This window comes from Schistocerca gregaria, chromosome 2, assembly GCF_023897955.1.
Source record: "Schistocerca gregaria isolate iqSchGreg1 chromosome 2, iqSchGreg1.2, whole genome shotgun sequence".
Taxonomy (NCBI): domain Eukaryota; kingdom Metazoa; phylum Arthropoda; class Insecta; order Orthoptera; family Acrididae; genus Schistocerca; species Schistocerca gregaria.
This window is the reverse complement of record NC_064921.1, coordinates 756,301,845-756,323,348: the sequence shown is the minus strand read 5'-3', so window position 1 is coordinate 756,323,348 and position 21,504 is coordinate 756,301,845. Positions and strand designations below refer to the sequence as shown.

Genomic DNA, 21,504 nt, shown 5'->3' with positions numbered 1-21,504 from the left:
GCTACACCACGAAGATCACTTGCTACAGACGCGAAATTTAATCGACAGGAAGAAGATGCTGTAATATGCAAAAGACTAGCTTTTCAGAGCATTCACACAATGTTGGCGCCGGTGGCGACACCTACAACGTGCTACATGAGGAACGTTTCCAACCGATTTCTCATACACAAACAGTAGTTGCCTGGTGTTGCCCAGTGAAACGTTGTTGTGATGCCTCGTGTAAGGAGGACAAATGCGTACCATCACGTTTAGGACTTTGATAAAGGTCGAATTGTAGCCTATCGCGATTACGGTTTATCGTATCGACATTGCTGTTCGCGTTGGTCGAGATCCAATGACTGTTAGCAGAATATGGAATCGGTGGGTTCAGGAGGGTAATACGGAACGCCGTGCTGGGTCCCAACGGCCTCGTATCACTAGCAGTCACGTCTCAATCCATGAGTCAACAGATGGGGACGTTTGCAAGACAACAAACAGTTCGACGGCGTTTGCAGCAGCATGGACTATCAGCTCGGAGACCGTGGCTGCGGTTACCCTTGACACTGCATCACAGACAGGAGCGCCTGCGGTGGTGTACTCAACGACTAACCTAGGTGCACGAATGGTAAAACGCAATTTTTTCGGATGAATCCAGGTTCTGTTTACAGCATCATGATGGTTGCATCCGTGTTTGGCGACATCGCGGTGAACGCACATTGGAAGTGTGTATTCGTCATCACCATACTGGCGTATCACCCGGCGTGATGGTATGGGGTGCCATTGGTTACACGTCTCGGTCACCTCTTGTTCGCATTGACGGCACTTTGAATAGTGGACTTACATTTCAGATGCGTTACGACCTGTGGCTCTACCCTTCATTCTATCCCCGCGGAACCCTACATTTCAGCAGGATAATGCACGAGCGCATGTTGCAGGTCCTCTACGGGCCTTCTGAATACACAAAATGTTCGACTGCTGCCCCGGCCAGCACATTCTGCAGATCTCTCACCAATTGAAAACGTCTGTCTAATGGTGGCCGAGCAACTGGCTCGTCACAATACTCCAGTCACTACTCTTGATAAAGTGTGATATCGTGTTGAAGCTGCATGGGCAGCTGTACCTGTACATGCCATCCAAGCTCTGTTTTACTCAATGCCCAGGTGTATCAGGCCCGTTATTACGGGCAGAGCTGGTTGTTCTGAGTACTGATGTCTCAGGATCTCTGCACCCAAATTGCGTGAAAATGTAATCACATGTCAGTTGTAGTATAAAATATTTGTCCAATGAATACCCGTTTATCATCTGCATTTCTTCTTGGTGTAGCAATTTTAATGGCCAGTAATGTGCCTGGTGGTTATACACTCCTGGAAATTGAAATAAGAACACCGTGAATTCATTGTCCCAGGAAGGGGAAGCTTTATTGACACATTCCTGGGGTCAGATACATCACATGATCACACTGACAGAACCACAGGCTCATAGACACAGGCAACAGAGCATGCACAATGTCGGAACTAGTATAGTGTATATCCACCTTTCGCAGCAATGCAGGCTGCTATTCTCCCATGGAGACGATCGTAGAGATGCTGGATGTAGTCCTGTGGAACGGCTTGCCATGCCATTTCCACCTGGCGCCTCAGTTGGACCAGCGTTCGTGCTGGACGTGCAGACCGCGTGAGACGACGCTTCATCCAGTCCCAAACATGCTCAATGGGGGACAGATCCGGAGATCTTGCTGGCCAGGGTAGTTGACTTACACCTTCTAGAGCACGTTGGGTGGCACGGGATACATGCGGACGTGCATTGTCCTGTTGGAACAGCAAGTTCCCTTGCCGGTCTAGGAATGGTAGAATGATGGGTTCGATGACGGTTTGGATGTACCGTGCACTATTCAGTGTCCCCTCGACGATCACCAGAGGTGTACGGCCAGTGTAGGAGATCGCTCCCCACACCATGATGCCGGGTGTTGGCTCTGTGTGCCTCGGTCGTATGCAGTCGTGATTGTGGCGCTCACCTGCACGGCGCCAAACACGCATACGACCATCATTGGCACCAAGGCAGAAGCGACTCTCATCGCTGAAGACGACACTTCTCCATTCGTCCCTCCATTCACGCCTGTCTCGACACCACTGGAGGCGGGCTGCACGATGTTGGGGCGTGAGCGGAAGACGGCCTAACGGTGTGCGGGACCGTAGCCCAGCTTCATGGAGACGGTTGCGAATGGTCCTCGCCGATACCCCAGGAGCAACAGTGTCCCTAATTTGCTGGGAAGTGGCGGTGCTGTCCCCTAAGGCACTGCGTAGGAATCTACGGTCTTGGCGTGCATCCGTGCGTCGCTGCGGTCCGGTCCCAGGTCGACGGGCACATGCACCTTCCGGCGACCACTGGCGACAACATCGATGTACTGTGGAGACCTCACGCCCCACGTGTTGAGCAATTCGGCGGTACGTCCACCCGGCCTCCCTAATGCCCACTATACGCCCTCGCTCAAAGTCCGTCAGCTGCACATACGGTTCACGTCCACGCTGTCGCGGCATGCTACCAGTGTTAAAGACTGCGATGGAGCTCCGTATGCCACGGCAAACTGGCTGACACTGACGGCGGCGGTGCACAAATGCTGCGCAGCTAGCGCTATTCGACGGCCAACACCGCGGTTCCTGGTGTGTCCGCTGTGCCGTGCGTGTGATCATTGCTTGTACAGCTCTCTCGCAGTGTCCGGAGCAAGTATGGTGGGTCTGACACACCGGTGTCAATGTGTTCTTTTTTCCATTTCCAGGAGTGTAATTAAACTGCAGCTACTCACAGAGATGGAGTGTGGGTTGTCATTATCGTATAGCAGCGAAACTTGGCACATACGCTAATGCATTAATGCGGAACCAGTTTACGATGGAAAAAATTAGTTTCAGTTTTGTTCACTAGGTAAAATCTGGCACTGTCCACTGTTTGTATAGCGGTATGACTTTCACGCTGTCACTTGACAAGCCACACGTGAGTGAACAGCACGGCTAGCGAGAAGAGGGGTCGCGCACTGGTGCTGAAACTGTTTTATGTGAGGGGCAGCAATTACAGTGCTGCATTGAGAGAGTATCGCCGAGTGTAAAGTCTGAGGAGAAGGTCGACTGAAGATGATAATGAAATTTGACAAGGCGGATGAGCTTGGTGCGGCACCTAGAAGAGGAAGGCGCCCTTTCAGGTGAAATTTATTGACGAGGTTGCTGTAGTTATAACTGATCGTGCATCCCCTGCGTAGAGCTGGTGCTCCCGCAGTGTCACAAGAATTGTCCATCCCAAGGTCAGAAGTATGGAACGTTTTGCGGGCTATTTTACACTGGTACCCGTACAATATCCAGACGGGGCAGCAATTTTCTGAAGTTACTCTTCGGTTTCTGGCATGGATCGAAGTTGATGAAACGCGGCCGGGCAATATTCCGTGAAGTGACGAGACACAGTTTACACTATAGGGTGCAATGAATATATAGAACCGCCGAATCTGAAGGAGTGTTAAACTGGGTGTTCTGCACAAAGAGGCATTGCACTCGCCGTACGTGACTGTGTGGTATGGACTAAGAAGCACCTTCATTCTCGGTCCGTTCTTCTATGACGAGAATATACCCATAGCTCCTGTTAGTGTACCGTGACGTCTGCGCATTATCGAGACCTCCTTGTACAGCATGTAAGACCTGCTTTGGAAGAACGCAACTGTTTGGAAACCACTGTTTCCATGCAAAATGGGGCAACATCTCACGTCTCTCGGCTAGTGAAAGATCTGCTTAATGCAAGCTTCCTCGAACGTGTTATTTCCAGAGGTTTTCCAGATGCATGGCATGCAAGTGGACTTGACATGAATCCATGTCAGGTTTGGCGCTGGGTTTAAGTATTTTCCCAGGGACACACTCCGTCTCTACCAGGTCCGAAGGCCAGTATACAAGAGCACGTTGCTCACGCACCTCCCTGTTTAGCAAATTCAGTTCCAAAAATTGGATGCTTTTCTGCCATGATGCCATGATTTCTCGACATCGACCCATGCTACTACTCTGACCTACATTTACATCTACATCTACATATTACTCTGTCATTCACAATTAAGTGCCTGGCAGAGGGCTCATCGGACCAGCTAAAGCTACTTCTCTACCGTTCCACAGCGCGGGAAAAACGAACACTTTAATCTTTCCGTGCGCGTTCTAGTTTCTCTTATTTTATTATGATGATGATTTCTACCTATGTAGGTGGGCGTCCACAAAGTATTTTAACACTGCGAGGAGAAAGTTGGCTATTGAAGTTTCATGAGCAGGTCCTGCGGTAAGTCCAGACTGGTGAGCAATATTTAAGAATCGATCGAACAAGTCTTTTGTAAGTCACTTCTTTCGTGGACGAATGACACTTTCTCAAGATTTTTCCAATGCATCTCAGCCTGGTATCTGCTTCTCTTACAATTTATTTTATAGACTATGTTCATTCCACTTTCAGTAGCTCTGGACGGTTGCTCCTTGATATTTTACGGTTTCTAGTGATAAGTCGTCAATAACGTAATCACTTGTTTTGCTCAGTACGATACATTTATTTAAGTTTAGGGTCTACTGCCGATCTCTGCACCAAAGTACGACCCTCTGCAGGTCTCCCTGCAATTTGCTATTGCCTTCTGTCGTTGCTAAACTCATACAGACAACTGTATCGTCTGAAACGGCTTCAAGTAGCTTCCGATACTGTCCACTACATCATTTATATACTGAGTAGTTGTAATTAAAGAGGTCCAGAGTGGGCTGTAATTGTCGTATGGCAGCAAAACTTGGTAGATGTGGTTAATGCGTTAGTGCGTTTGCGAATTTCGTCCAATTTTTTTCTGCGTAAATCGGTTGCGCACCAACGCATTAGCATATCTACCAAGTTTTATTGCCATACGGTAATTACCGCCGACTCTGGTTCTCTGTGAGCACCGACACTTTAATAACAACTACTCAGTATATAAAGCGACTTGTAGTGAAACAGCGTGCTTATGGAATATCGTCTCAGTTACGTGATTTTCTGTCAGAGAGGTCACAGTTCGTAGTAACTGACGGAAAGTCACCGAGTAAAACAGAAGTGATTTCAGGCGTTCCCCAAGGTAGTGTTAATAGGCCCTTTGCTATTCCTTATCTACATAAACGATTTGGGAGACAATCTGAGCAGCCGTCTTAGGTTGTTTGCAGATGAGACTGTCGTTTATCGACTAATAAAGTCATCAGAAGATCAAAACAAATTGCAAAACGATTTAGAAAAGATATCTGAATCGTGCGAAAATTAGCAGTTAACCCTAAATAACGAAAAGTGTGAGGTCATCCACATGAGTGCTAAAAGGAATTCGTTAAACTTCGGTTACACGATAAATCAGTCTAATCTAAAAGCCGCAAATTCAACTAAATACCTAGGTATTATAATTACGAACAACTTAAATTGGAAAGAACACACAGAAAATGCTGTGAGGAAGGCTAACCAAAGACTGCGCTTTATTGGAAATACGTTTATAAAATGTAACAGATCTACTAAGGAGACTGCCTACACTACACTTGTCCGTCCTCTTTTAGAATACTGTTGCGCTGTGTGGGATCCTTACCAGATAGGACTGACGGAGTACATCGAAAAAGTTCAAAGAAGGGCAGCATGTTTCGTATTATCGCGAAATATGGGAGAGAGTATCACAGACATGATACAGGATTTGAGCTGGACATCATTAAAAGAAAGGCGTTTTTCGTTGCGACGGAATCTCCTCACGAAATTCCAGTCACCAACTTTCTCCACCGAATGAGAAAATATTTTGTTGAAACCGACCTACATAGGGTGACACGATCACCACAATAAAATAAGGGAAATGAGAGCTCGTACGGAAAGATACATGCGTTCGTTCTTTCCGCGCGCTATAGGAGATTGAAATAATAGAGAATTGTGAAGGTGGTTCGATGAACTCTCTGCCAGGCACTTAAATTTGATTTGCAGAGTATCCGTGTAGATGTAGAAATGATGTGCTCTACAGCATCGGAGGCTACCTGAGGCCATTTCGGACGATGCAGTTGTCTGTACGACAGAAGGCAATAGCCAGTTGCAGGGAGACCTGCAAGCCGGCCGTTATTGCCGAGCGGTTGTAGTCGCTTCAGTCCGGAACCGCGTCGCTGCTGCGGTCGCTGGTTCGAATCCTGCCTCGGGCATGGATGTGTGTGATGTCCTTAGGTTAGTTAGGTTTAAGTAGTTCTAAGTCTAGGGGACTGATGACCTCAGATGTTAAGTCCCATAGTGCTCAGAGCCATTTGAACTATTTTTGAAGACCTGCAAAGGATCGACGTTTGGTGCAGAGATCGGCAGTAGGCCCTGAACGTAAATAAATTTATCGTACTGAGCAAAACAGATGAAAAGATCCATTATGTTCGATTACATTATTGGCGACACTTCGCCAGAGATCGGAAAATACCAAGGAGCAACCATTCGGAGGTAGTGAAAGTGGAAAAACATATTAAACAAATTGTATGTGAAGAAGATACCAGGCTGAGATGCGTTGAAAGAACCTTAAGAAAATGTGATTCGTCCACGAAATAAGTGGCTTACAAAAGATTTGTTCGATCGATTCTTAAGTATTGCTCATCAGTCTGGGACTCTTACCAAGTTAGATTAATAGAAGAGGTAGACGAGATTCGACCAAGAGCGAAGCGTTTCTTCACGGGATCGTTCAGTGATTAAATTTTAGTCGGTGCGAGAACGTTACGGATATGCTCCACAAAGTGCAGAAGCAAACGTTGCAGGAGAAGTGTTGTGCATCACGGAGAGGTTTTCTTTGTAAATCCCGAGAACGTTCGTTCTAAGAAGAGTTGCGCAGCATATTACTCCTTCCCACATACTTGTCGCAAAATGGCTACAACGGGAAGAAATTAGAACTAATTCAGTGATTTACCGATCATTATTCATCCCACGCGCCCTTCGCAAAATGGAACAAGGAAAGGGGCGACGGGGTGAGATATTGGTATAAGTAGTGCCTTCCGCCAGTAGTTCGTGGAGCAATGACCTCAAAAGGTAGAGGAAAGTGCATGCATGCGGAGCTTGTTGGACAGCAGCCATGCCCTTGACACGTGTTCTGTGGCCGATCTCGCAGCTGCCCCCTGGGAGTGAGGTGAGGCAGAAGTCGGATGGGTAATGTCAAATGCAAGCAGCAGGCAGACAAAAGGGCACCTCGCAAATGTGAGACTGTGTATGTCTTTCGACCGAGCCAAGTGACACATGTCTACTGTTAATTCTTTGCTTGTAGAGGCTACTTAGCTTCTTAATTGACGAGTCATTTGATAACAAGGATATATCTGAAGACGGATTGTTTCAAATTTGAAAATGGTAATATTAGATAAAAACTGCGATATGTATTGCTAAACAAAACCAATTGACGCGTTTCTCTCGTGGGCAGGCTGTGTCGCCGACTGATCAATTCTACTGATGGCATATCATCCACACTTGTTTCTTCGCCTACGCTTACGCGCTAGGGGTCTTTTCCTTCATCTGCAATTCTGTCCCAGCCAATTTGATTCATTTTAATCAACCCTGGGTTAGCTACTTCGAGAAAGCCATAACCGATTTCCGTGCATATCCTTGTTCAACTTCTCCAATGGCTTCAGTGCCGACAGAATGTAAACTGTAACCATCCTTCCTTTCGTTTACGTTTCTAGTATAGGCTAACTTATGAAAAGTCGCCGCCGACATCAGAGACGGACAGCCTATTGAAGAGCGCTTTTCGAAGTTACCGACACATCATTGACTTTATACGTTTGTGAAATCTGTGCTAGCTACTATATCTCTGTAAAACTGTAAGTTATTGCAGATGAGCATGAAAAACAGCCCTGTCTTGCTCGAATACAGCTTAAGTGGTGTGGCGCTTGATGCAGTGACGTCGATTAGGTGTGTGTGTGAAATCTTATGGGACTTAACTGCTAAGGTCATCAGTCCCTAAGCTTACACACTACTTAAGCTAAATTATCTTAAGGACAAACACACACACCCATGCCCGAGGGAGGACTCGAACCTCCGCCGGGACCAACGGCACAGTCCATGACTGCAGCGCCCTAGACCGCTCGGCTAATCCCGGCGACGACGTCGATTAGGTATCTAGGCTAACGATGCAAAGCGATATTAAATGGAACAAGCATAAATGGACGGTAGTGGCGAAGTCGAATTATTGACTTCGGTTTATTGGGAGAATTTTAGAAAAGTTTAGCTCATCTACAAAGCAGCCCGCGAATAGAACACTCTTGTGATCCACTCGTGACTACTGTTCGAGTGTTTAGGACCCCCAACAGATCGGGTTGAAGGAAGACGTCGAAGCAATTCAGAGGCGTGCTGCTATATTTGTTATCGGTAGGTTCGATCAACGCGCGAGTATTACGGAAACGCTCCGTGAACTGAAATGGGAATCCCTAGAGGGAAGACGACGCTCTTTTCACGAACACTACTGAAATAGTTGAGAGAATCGGCATTTGCCACAGACCGCAGAACGATTCTGGTGCCACTTATGCACATATTAGGTAAGGACCGCGAAGACAAGGTATGAGAAATCAGAACTCGTACCGAAGCATATAGACTGTTGTCGTTTTTCCATCCCTCCATTTGTGACACGAACAAGAAAGGGAATTACAAGCAGTGGTACAAGGTACCCTTCGTCAGGCACCGCGTGTTGGTTTGAAAGATTGTATGTAGACATATATATGTGTGCATCGAACCTGCGAACTTCCTGCATGGTGGAACTACATTTAACTGCTCTTCCCGGAGAGGCAAATTTTTTATTCTTACTGTATAGATTACGGAGATGAATTTGTAAATGAGCGAATAATACAAATGGTTCAAATGGCTGTGAGCACTATGGGACTTAACTGCTGAGGTCACCAGTCCCCTAGAACATAGAACTACTTAAACCTAACTAAGTTAAGGACATCACACACATCCATGCCCGAGGCAGGATTCGAACCTGCGACCGTAGCGGTCGCGCGGTTCCAGACTGTAGCGCCTAGAACCGCTCGGCCACTCCGGCCGGCAGCAAATAATACAAAAAGAGTACAAACAGTATATACAGATCAGCCAGAACATTATGAACACCGACCTATATCGATATAAACCCGTCCAGGCGATAGCAGCGTCACCTGGCGAGGAATGACTGTTACTCAGACACGCGCTTGGTGCATGAAGTATCAGTGAGCGTGCTGTCCGTGTGTAGAATGGGTAAGGCGCGCCATCTGTCCGAATCTGACCGAGGACAGATATGGACGGCCGGCAGGCTCCACACTAGCATTTCGGAAACTGCATTCGAGGAATGCTGTGGTGAGTGTCTTCAACCGTGTCGAAACGAAGGCGAAACCACGTCCAGACGCCGTGGGCTTGGGCGGCCACCCTCATTACAGATGTCGGACGTCCTAGGCTGTGTTGACTGGTAAAACAGGTAAGGCGATCAACTGTAGCGGAACTAACATCATGCTTTACATCTGGACTAAGTACAAATGTGTCTGAACACACAGTGCACCGAACACTCCTGTCGATGGGGTTCCACAGCCGACAATCCATGCTTGTGGCAATGTTAACACCACGACATCGCCAACTATGACTGAAATGGGCACGTGACCATCAGCACTGGACGTTGGCGCAGAAGCAAAGCGTTGCATGGTCTGGTGAATCCCGAACTTTCTTCATCATGTCGATGAGAGAGCGCGAATCCGTTGTTTTCCAGGGGAACAACTCCTTGACACCTGTTCTTGGACGGAGACAAGTTGCCGGCGGCTCCATTATGCTCTGGGGAACATTCACGTGGGCGTCCATGGGTGCAGTGGATATCGTGCAAGGAACCATGACGGCTAAGGAGTATCATACACTGGTTGCAGACTACGTAAACCCCTTCACGACGATCATGTCTCCCGACCGCAGCGGCAATTTCCAACAAGATAATGCGCCAAGTGACAAGGCCAGGAGTGTGATGGAGTGGTTCAAGAAACACAATGGCGAGTTCCAGTTGATGTGCTGTGCTGGCTCTCAACTTGCCATATCTGAATCCGATCGAACACATCTGGGATGTGATTCAACATGGCGTCAGCGCTCATCACCCACCTTCACGGAATTTACTTTTGGAAGACGGCCAAGGTCCTGATGTTCAGGAAGCCGGGGAAAGACCACAGCCTCCCACAAAATTACCGACCCATCAGCCTTCTGAGCTCGCTCAGTAATATTGTTGAGAAGATGATTCTCAAACGCATCACCTAGGTACTGCATAACAAGTGATATCCTGAGACCGGAGCAATTCGGCTTCAGGAATCACCACTCCACAACGGAACAACTCTTACGGGTCGTTGAACATATAACACATGGCTTCAACGTAAACAAAGCTACAGGGGCGGTGTTCCTGGACATCGAAAAGGCTTTCGACCGTCTATGACACAACGGCATCATTCGCAAACTCAGCGACGCGGATTTCCCCGACGGGCTGGTGCGTCTAATACACTCATACCTCACAGACAGGATTTTCAACACTGACGTGCAGGGAAAACAATCAACACGACACGGTATACACGCGGGAGTACCCCAGGGAAGCATCCTAGGGCCCCTACTGTTTAACCTCTACATAAACGATCTCCCAACCACACACAATACAACGATGGCAATCTACGCGGATGACACAGGCATCCTCGCGCATATTTGGAAACCATCAAACACTACGTCACGCTTACAGACTGCACTCAGAGTGGCTGAGCCTTGGTTGGAGAAATGGCGTGTTAGAGTAAACGTCGACAAGTGCGAAGCCGTTCTCTTCACTAGAAGACCGAAGCAACTGCGCAAACACCGCTACTGCAGACCAATAACTCTACATGCACGCCCAATACGTTTCCGTGAGAAAGTCAAATACCTCGGTGTCTGGCTGGACCGGAAATTACTCTGGGGGGACCACATACAACACATGACCAACCGAGCTAGCTCGAGGCCCAAACAGCTCTACCCTATGCTCAACAGGCGTAGCGCACTGAACAGAAGGGTGTCGAGGTCCGTGTACATGACACTTATCCGACCCCTGATGACGTACGCAGCTCCTGTCTGGGGATAAGCTGCGCCTACACGCCTGCGCCGTCTGCAGCTCATACAAAACAAAGCACTCAAAATCATAAGCAATGCTCCACGATACAGACGCATCGCGGACCTTCACCGGGAATACCGACTCGAGACTCTCACGGAGGTAATACACAAACTCACCACAAGACTATACAGAAACGCCAGACATTCGCAGAACCCGTTTATTCTGAATCTGGGGAACTACGACCACAACCATAGATGGAAACGTAAAAGACCAAAAGACATACTTGTAAGGACCTAACATCTATGGCCAAGCACACGCGAACACAACGGTACAGGTGAGCCCCTGTTAATCAGACGCCATTACTGGATATCCAGCTGGAATACACTGCCGAATAACTGGCACCACGCAGGGAAGCCGTACCGTACACTGCATGCAGACAAGCTCCCCCCCCCCCCCCCACACACACACACAGTGGGATGATCTATGGCCGATCTCCCACTACTATATAACGATCTTGATTGTTCCAGGAATGCAGCGGCTGCAGCAACCGGGATACATCGCCATCGCTTGCCACGGTAACGATGCATGATACCCATACTAACAAATCCAACCTTGCATGAACTATCGCAGCTAGTAAGCCACTACTGCTCTTGCGACCCATCCCACTGTCGCAGAGGTTTTTTTCCCACGGCACGAGCCTTGGCACTTTTTTCCCTCTGATCTTCAAATCGCTACCCTCACTTTCGTCCACTATCTATCACCTGATGGACCGTGTTAATGCGTAGTCTTACCCAGACGCACGGATAACATCACAGCCCAGCATCCTGTGATCCACTTACTACATAACCAACATGTTGACGGAGGTGACAGTAGAACTTTTGGTTTGGTCAGCACGTTGGTGCGGGCATGGATGGGGCCCCATCTCTATGTTAGGTAATTAGGTGACCTGTGTGTGTCGACGTGGTGCCAAGTCTCTCAAGCGGTCACTGCTTCGATGCCACGACGGGTCGCTGCTGTTATCTGTGCCAAAAGTGGACATACGGGCTGTTACGTAGGTGGTCACGATGTTCTGTCTGATCAGTGTGTTTTTGAATTAGAAATACATTGCAGACTTTCTGGCGAGAACCAGGGTGTAGACCACGTTACTGACCATGGTGATGATGGTCTTGATGGCCTCGGCGGTGGCGGTCTCGCTGCTGGCGGCGCCCACCAGCGCGCTGCCCAGGTACTTGAGGGAGAACGTGGCCGCCTCTGCCGGGTCGCCCTCCAGCTCCTTGCAGTTGGCCAGCGCCCACTCCTCGCACAGCTCTGCAACCACACACAAGCGCGCTCGTTAACCAACGCTTTCCAACCCCAACATTTTTGCTAAAGGCCTTAGCATCGAGACAAGTCGCTTTCAGCACAAGCAAACGAGACATTTAGAAGCAACGAGCAACCGATACCGGCGAACTGTTAAGTAGCAAACAGATCGACACAACAACTTAATGAATTTTCTGGAGACTAGAAATCTGCTCTGCAGGAATCAGCATGGGTTTCGAAAAAGACGATCGTCTGAAATCCAGCTCGCGCTATTCGTCCACGAGACTCAGATGGCCATAGACTCGGGTTCCCAGGTAGATTCCCTGTTTCTTGACTACCGCAAGGCGTTCGATACAGTTCCCCACAGTCGTTTAATGAACAAAGTAAGAGCAAATGGACTATCAGACCAATTGTGTGATTGGATTGAAGTGTTCCTAGATAACAGAATGCAGCATGTCATTCTCAATGGAGAGAAGTCTTCCGAAGTAAGAGTGATTTCAGGTGTGCCCCAGGGGAGTGTTGTAGGACCGTTGCTATTCACAATATACATAAATGACCTTGTCGACGACATCGGAAGTTCACTGAGGCTTTTTGCGGATGACGCTGTGGTGTATCGAGAGGTTGTAACAATGGAAAATTGTACTGAAATGCAGGAGGATCTGCAGCGAATTGTCGCAAGGCGCAGGGAATGGCAATTGAATCTCAATGTAGACAAGTGTAATGTGCTGCGAATACATAGAAAGAAAGATCCCTTATCATTTAGCTACAATATAGCAGGTCAGCAACTGGAAGCAGTTAATTCCATAAATTATCTGGGAGTATGCATTAGGAGTGATTTAAAATGGAATGATCATATAAAGTTGATCGTCGGTAAAGCAGATGCCAGACTGAGATTCATTGGAAGAATCCTAAGGAAATGCAATTCGACAACAAAGGAAGTAGGTTACAGTACGCTTGTTCGCACACTGCTTGAATACTGCTCAGCAGTGTGGGATCCGTACCAGATAGGGTTGATAGAAGAGACAGAGAAGATCCAACGGAGAGCAGCGCGCTTCGTTACAGGATCATTAAGAAATCGCGAAAGCGTTACGGAGATGATAGATAAACTCCAGTGGAAGACTCTGCAGGAGAGACGCTCAGTAGCTCGGCACGGGGTTTTGTTGAAGTTTCGAGAACGTACCTTCACCGAGGAGTCAAGCAGTATATTGCTCCCTCCTACGTATATCTGGCGAAGAGATCGTGAGGATAAAATCAGAGAGATCAGAGCCCACACACAGGCATACCGACAATCCTTCTTTCCACGAACAATACGAGACTGCAATAGAAGGGAGAACCGATAGAGGTACTCGAGGTACTCTCCGCCACACACCGTCAGGTGGCTTGCGGAGTATGGATGTAGCTGTAGATGTAAATGTAGAACTGCTGTAGCGACACGTTCCAAGCGTGTGAAAATACGTCGAGTGAAGCTCGCGCTGGTCATAATAGGGCAATCGCCTAGGTCTCCGAACAGATAACCATGTGAATATTTTAAAAGCAATTCACAGTTAAGAAATCAATAGTCAGTAAAAGATTCACAGGGAGCTCCTTGAGTCCAAGGTCGCAAAAGACGAGTGATGTTTAAGGGATTCGACGCGCCATATGTTGCCTACCTTGCAAACACAATGTTGGCTGCTAATGGCAACAGGGGGTGGGACTGAAGGTATCCAATGGTGAGCCTGAGGCTATGGAGCGTAGCTAAACTGCTCAGTCGACGAGTAACTTACAACAGTGCTAATGGTGTTGATACAAAGGAGAGCAATGGCAACGATAAACAACGCATACATTGCATTGTATCTACAACAGTTGCCGACGTAGACATTTCACCAGTAATGCACCCGAGGGTTTTCGCAGAGTGAGAAAGAAGTGGCAGATGAAATATTAGCGTTTCAGAAAGATAATTCAGCGGAATGTGTGGTGCATACTCTCGACTGTGCGGACAGTGTACATGAGGAGCACAGCGATGACCACGCGTGCTTAACAAGTGAAAGTGATATTGAAACACGTGTTGGACCGTGCAGTTCGTCATCCTCGTCGGACAGGGAGTCGCACATCCCGTCTCCAGTGAAGGACACTCGTTGTCCAAGGAGCAGATACTAAAGATCTAAAGGTAATTACCTACATGGTAGATCATCCGCAACATAGTAAAAAAAAGAAATATGAACCGATTTAGAATAAATAATAAATCCGCAGCAATATGGCCGTGTAGTCCACAAGAAAAACTACGGATATTCAAGGCAGGACAAGGCGCTTTTTTTTTTTTTTTTTTTTTTTTTTTTTTTTTTTTTTTTACAAAAACTGGTGTTTGCGCGTCTCAAGTATTCTCGATATCATTTAAAGGATGTGTACGGTAGTGATCTACTACGCTATGCACATCGAATTGCGCGACGTATATTACATGATTTCAAGGGAAGCAGTGGATGGTTGCATAACTTCAAACGTGCTACAGAATTGGAAGACGTAAGATAACTAAATTTCAAACAATTTTCAAACTTAATGATCCACAGCAAACTGCGGAATCGGCCCGAAATTTATGGATGATAGTAGAGTAGGAAATTTGTTTCCAAATCCGACCAATCGGGATTAGAAGAGGAAATGCATATGAAAGGAACCGTGGGAATCAAAAGTACGAAGAGACTTGTATCAAGATCAACTAACATCAATGACTTAACACATTCGTATACAGTTATACCCATTGTTAGTCTGGATGATAAATTGGCTTGGAAGTAATTTATTGTTCTGCGAGAAGACTGAAGTGCTCAGCCCCCCACGATTCTTTCTCGTGTCCGTGGTCTCTCTTGTGGCTTCCGCCAATGGAGTTGCATGAGCATTCCCGTCACACTCTCGCGCCAGTAAACAGACGCGGGAAGCGAATTTGCGTGTCATGTCGCAGCGGTGAGCAAAGATACAAGCGTGCAGTGGTGGCTTTAGTGACCCACAGCGAGGAGGTGCCGTCTAGAGTCTCACCATTATGGCTAGTCACCAGTTATTGTCCCCCAACACTGAATTGGCGAGGTGTCTGGCACAGTGTGGCCATCTGGCTGCTGTTACGATCATCGATCGCCCATGTCACTGTAAAGCCGTTGCCCATGCCAGTTGACCCTAGCACTGGCGGCTCTCTCTGCATTATAGGAAAACAGTGCGGTGGATAGATCCTGAGAAATCAGTACCCAGAACAACCACCTCTGGCCGTAATAACGGCCTTGATGCACCTGGGCACTGAGTCGAACAGAGCTTGGATGGCGTGTACAGGTACAGCTGCCCATGCACCTTCAACACGATACCACAGTTCATCAAGAGTAGAGACTGGCGTATTGTGACGAGCCACTTCCTCGGGCACCATTGACCAGACGTTTTCAGTTGGTGAGACATCTGGAGAATGTGCGGGCCAGGGCAGCAGTCGAACATTTTCTGTATCCAGAAAGGCCCGTACAGGACATGTAATATGTGGTCGTGCATTATGGAATGGAGGATAGAGCCAGGGGTCGTAACACATCTGAAATGTAACGTTCACTGCTCAAAGTGCCGTCAGTGCGAACAAGAGGTGACCCAGACGTGTTACCAATGCCACCCCGTACCATCACGCCGAGTGATACGCCAGTATGGCGATGACGAATACACACTTCCAATGTGCGTTCACCACGACGTCGCCAAACACAGATGCGACCGTCATGATGCTGTATACAGAACATGGATTCATCCGAAAAAATGACGTTTTGCCTGAGTACACCAACGCAGGCGCTCCTGTCTGTGAAGCAGCGTCAAGGGTAACCGCAGTCATGGTCTCCGAGCAGATAGTCCACGCTGCTGCAAACGCCGTCGAACTTTTCGTGCAGACGGTTGTCGTCTTGCAAAGGTACCCATCTGTTGACCCAGGTATCGAGACGTGACTGCACGATCCCTTACAGCCATGCGGATAAGACGCCTGCCATCTCGACTGCTAGTGATACGAGACCGTTGGGATCCAGCACGGCGTTCCGTATTACCCTCCTGAACCCACCGATTCCATATTCTGCTAACAGTCATTGGATCTCGACCAACGCGAGCAGCAATGTCGCGATACGATAAACCGCTATCGCTACAGGCTACAGTCCGACCTTTATCGAAGTCGGGAACGTGATAGTACGCATTTCTCCTCCTTACACGAGGCATCACAACAACGTTTCACCAGGTAACGCCGGTCAACTGCTGTTTGTGTTTGAGATATCGGTTGGAAACTTTCGTAATGTCAGCACGTTGTAGGTGTCGCCACCGGCGCCAACCTTGTGTGAATGCTCTGAAAAGGTAATCATTTGCATATCACAGCATCTTCTTCCTGTCGGATAAATTTCGCGTCTGTAGCATGTCATCATCGTGGTGTAGCATTTGTAATGGCCAGTAGCGTAGATGACGAACTACAGTTTCAAATCTGAAAGTCTTTATTATATGAAAAGAGATAGATAAGTGTGTGACATATGGAAGTCTGGGTAGGTCCGGGGAGTGTGCTCGGATGCCTAAGTGGTAAGGCGGCCGCTTGCGATAAGCGGGAAATGGGGGTTCGAGTCCCGGTGCGGCACATATTTTTGCCTGTCCCTTTAGGTAGTACCATCTACATCCTCTGAGGTGGGAAGGCGCATGGGCAAGGTGATATTGCATGGACGCCCTCTGTCGAAATTTGATCCTGCGAAATTAAAATGCATATGTCAAAGTAATAAAATTAAGTGTCACTGGACGTTTCATCTGGTATAACAATTTGTCTTCCTGAAGATATCAGAGGAAGCCCCGGATCCCAAGCCGTAGCAAACAGAAATCCGCCGTCACTATTTATAAGATCTTCTGCCAGACGTATTCCTACAGATTCCTTAATAACAAAATGCAGAAGGATCTCGTCGTGGCCAAGATTTTCGTGATAGAATAATCCTCAGAATGTCCTGTGGAGTTACAACGTTCGTCTATTATTGACTTATTGCGATGAAAAAGGCGAGAGTGGTGCTCATATTCCACGAATTTTTCATGTACTATGCATGTGGTCTGACCAATGATGGGTTTGCCACATTGACGTGGCATTCTCTACGCCCGGCCTTTCGCCTACCCAGATCATCCTCTGCCAAGCCGAGAAGAGTACACGTTTTTGTAGATGGCCGAAAGGTTATTTTAACTTGGCGTTTCTTAAGGATTCTGCCTAATTTAGATGAATTGTTTTACGTCTAATGACACGTCCAGCGACAATTAATTTCATTATGTTGATAACTGAATTTTAAATATGGAGGCCCACAGTTTGACAGATGGCGTGTATGCAATATCAGCATCAAGCACATGCCCAGACGCTAAACTTGACAGAGGGCGGTCACGCAGTTAAAACAAATGCACATGCACCATCGCGTCAATTTTCGGGATAAAGTCAAGACTCCGGATATGGCTGAATAGTTTTCAGCAGAAATATCGTGGCAAAATGTCGACGTCATCTAGACGCAAGCCGGAACCTCGTGGAATACTCATTAGGCTGTTCACAGGTGTATATTACTAGCGCCTCTGAGAACTGCAGAAACAGTAAGACATTGAAATAATTCGTGTCTTCCTTGGAGACAGAAAGCTGTATGTCAACGATGATGCTTCAGTTGTCACGTCAAGCGGAAAATGCAGTAACTACACGGAATCTTTAACTGTACGTGTCTTCATCATTGGCGTAATTGGGTAACTTGATGCCAAGCAGAATAACTGCTTCCATAACAGCCAGAGGTGGACCAATCCGTTATTGACTTGCTCAATCTGTGAAGCTTTTCCTCCTGAATAAATCACCCGACTTTTCTGAAATTGTAATCATTTACTTGTCTGTACATCATAGTTTGTTTGCTCTTTCTTTCTTTTTTTGAGTGTATTTTGAAAATTTGTTACCTTCCACAACTCGAATAAAATATATGATTATCTTCTTGGATTACTGAGAAAATTATGCTGCGATTATGCCCCAACTCGTAGTCAGTTTTATTTTATTTGCTTTCCAATATCTTGTAAGAGGTCCATGACTACGGAATTTGTGGCTAGCCCACTCAAGCAGATGTAATTTAGATGGATTGCTCACGCGCTGCCTGCGATATGTAAGCTATAAGAGAATCTCAGACCAAACAGCAGTATTGTATGCAGTAGGAACTGTGTGGCAGTAGAAGTAAGTAGTATCTAGCAGTCGCGTGTATCGAGTTGGCTGGGTCAGTCGTGGGGAGCGATGGCGGTGCCCTTAGCGATGTAGTATAAGGTAAAAGCAGCCTCGCGCATATGTTGTATTGTTATATCAAGTCCCATGTAAATGTTTTTAAAAAAATCTGTTAATAATAATCTTTATCGTAAAAAGTAACTTTTGACAATCATTCATCTCAATTTAAAAAATTTACTAATTTCTCCAATTCATGGTCATCCCGATTATTGTAAAGAAAAATCCGTTGTTTCTTTTTATACATGACAAATCTATCGGGCAGCATTGCACTGGGCTGCGCCAGAAAAATTTTTCTTATAGGAGCAGATATATACGCGTTATCCGGCGACTTAACTGAGGTAAGAATTTTCAATTTATTCAGTATGATCTTTCAGGACCATGACGCAGCACTGCTGACGTCCAAATTTACCAGTTCAAATTCACAGTCAATTATTGAAAGGTTGTAAGTGAGCCACAATCTTATTGAGAGATTAGTCACGTTATTATTGCGGGGTTTCGGAATAGTAAACTGTTGGGAGGTTACGCTGAATGTGAATTATATAATTATATTTTTTTTACTGTGGGGAGGACCGCCATCGCTCCCCACGACTGACCCACCCAACTCGATACACCAGACTGCTAGCTACTTCTTACTTCTACTGCCACACAGTTCCTACAGCATACAACACCGCTCTTTGGTCTGAGATTCTCTTATAGCTTACATATCGCAGGCAGCGAGTGAGCAATCCATCGAAATTACATCTGCTCGAATGCGCTAGCAATAAATTTCTTAGTCATGGACCTCTTACAATCTTATTTAATATGTTGATTCATCCAACAGTGATGCACTGCGTTTTCGGAGAAGAAATGCCGTAGTGTAAGGAAAAAAGTTGGATGGCTCTAGTCCGCCCTCAGGTTCGCCGTAGGTTTCAGGCGCACGATGTGCGCTGCCGGGCAGTTCTACAGGTAGGAGACGGAAGTTGGCGACCGCACCTCGGCAGAGGCTGGCAGGAACGCCGCAGGGCCGCTGGCGGCCGCTGGCGCTGAGACGTAGCCGTGCTGCGCTGCGCTGGATCGATAGTTCAGTGGCAAGCGGCGTGCCCTCAGCCGCCGCGCCGAGGTAAACACCCGCCTGCGCCGCCTACTTAACTCCGGGAGGGAGTCGGGTACGGTCCATTCAGCTACCCCTCTTTCTCTGCCCCTGCAAGTACCGGCAGCTATTTTCAGTTTCTGTTTTTTGTGGCGAAGGGCGAGACGACGTGCGATTCGTTCAAGGAGAATTTTTGTGGCGATCGTGTTCCATTTATGTTATCTACTTCTCTGTGACCTGTTTTCCCAATATTTTTAAATTCATATTTTATTCTGCGTGTAAAGAAACTGTGAATTTTGTCAAAAACGTGAGAACATTTGATGTTGTGAACATCACTGTAAAGCATGTCCGGAGTTATGGTGAGGCATTGACGTCGGATGTTGTCTTTCAGCATCCCTAGAGATGTCGGTCGATCACGATACACTTTCGACTTCAGGTAACCCCAAAGCCAATAATCGCACGGACTGAGGTCTGGGGACCTGGGAGGCCAAGCATGACGGAAGTGGCGGCTGAGCACACGATCATCACCAAACGACGCGCGCAAGAGATCTTTCACGCGTCTAACAAGATGGGTTGTTTCTTTTTTTTGGTTCTAGTAAAACCCCATGTCATTCCAAGCATGTGTGTCAATTTTTACCTCTCCATCTACATTATTCCGTGGTTTATTAAGTTTTCAAATTTATACTGACTTTTTGATCACCCAGTATGTTTGCGTTCGAAGCAGCATTAAATTATCGAGAGACGTAGATGATCGTGAAATAAATGTAAAAAGATCCGAATCTCACGGATTCAGTGCCATAAGCTACAACTTATGCTGGTATTACACTATCATATTTCTTTGACGAAGAAATATAAACACATATTCGTCAAATTTATTTGACAAAGATCTCTGACGTTGTGCTAAAGAGGAGTCTAATTTCAAGATGGCGGACGACAACTTGTTATTGTGCGGTGCAGTTGCTAGTACCACAGTTGCACTGTGTGTGTATTTGGAAGAAAAGCGAAAAAAAAGGAAACGTACTTGGATGTGGCCCTTGGTATTATGTCGAGATGATAAAGACATTCAGCAAAATTTGTTACGAGAGCTGCAAATGGAGGAAGTCAAATAATATATAAATTACTTACTAACGGATGAGAGTGTATTTCAGTATTTGCTCAATAAAGCGGCTTCTCATATTACAAAACAGAATACTCTCTTGAGAAATACTATATGTGCAGAAACAGGAAAACTGTGACACTGCGATATCTTGATACATGAGAGAGCTACTCTAGTTTACAACACAGCACTCTAATATCACAGTTCACATTAACGAAAATAATTTCAGAAACTAAGAAGCGATTTATAACGCACTGAAGGGGGAGTATGTGAAGGTAAATAAATGTTAAGGACACTATACGGACAATAACAACGATTTTTAATTTTGAATAATTTAATTAATATAATTAGTGTTCCAACAAATACTGAATTAATAAAAAGTACGAAACATATGAAGTGCTTTTTAACTTGTGGTATCCAGAATTCAAAGATATACAAAGTAGAATGGGAAGCGAATAAAGAATTTTTTATTTAAGAGTGTGGCCATATCCTGTATTCCGGCTTCCTGAAAATGTGCCTGGGTGTTACCAGATGTAGAGGTGGATGGCTGTAGCTGTAATAGTGGACTTGAAGCGCGTGCAGCTTATTCCACCTGCCGGGCACTGTGCCCCTTGCTTACCTCCCACCCTGGTCGAAGCAAGTCTACTTAAAAAGAGTTGAAGGAACAAACCAACTTTGAAGCCATGTTTACAAACACACTACAGAGGCGTCAAATAGCTGTAGTATCGCCAGCGCTCGAAGCGGTTACATTTCACATTGCAGTGAACAGATGACGTACGACTTTT

The 21,504-nt window shown here is 46.6% G+C and overlaps 1 protein-coding gene across 1 annotated transcript in view; it reads right to left on the bottom strand.

The window, feature by feature from the left end:
* LOC126334953 (low density lipoprotein receptor adapter protein 1-like) overlaps window positions 1–21,504 on the bottom strand; it is a 186,131-nt gene that overhangs the window by 32,138 nt on the left and 132,489 nt on the right. The window contains exon 2 of the mRNA XM_049997699.1: window positions 12,183–12,340. Coding sequence (XP_049853656.1) covers window positions 12,183–12,340 — 158 coding nt within the window. The remainder of the gene's footprint in view (window positions 1–12,182; window positions 12,341–21,504) is intronic.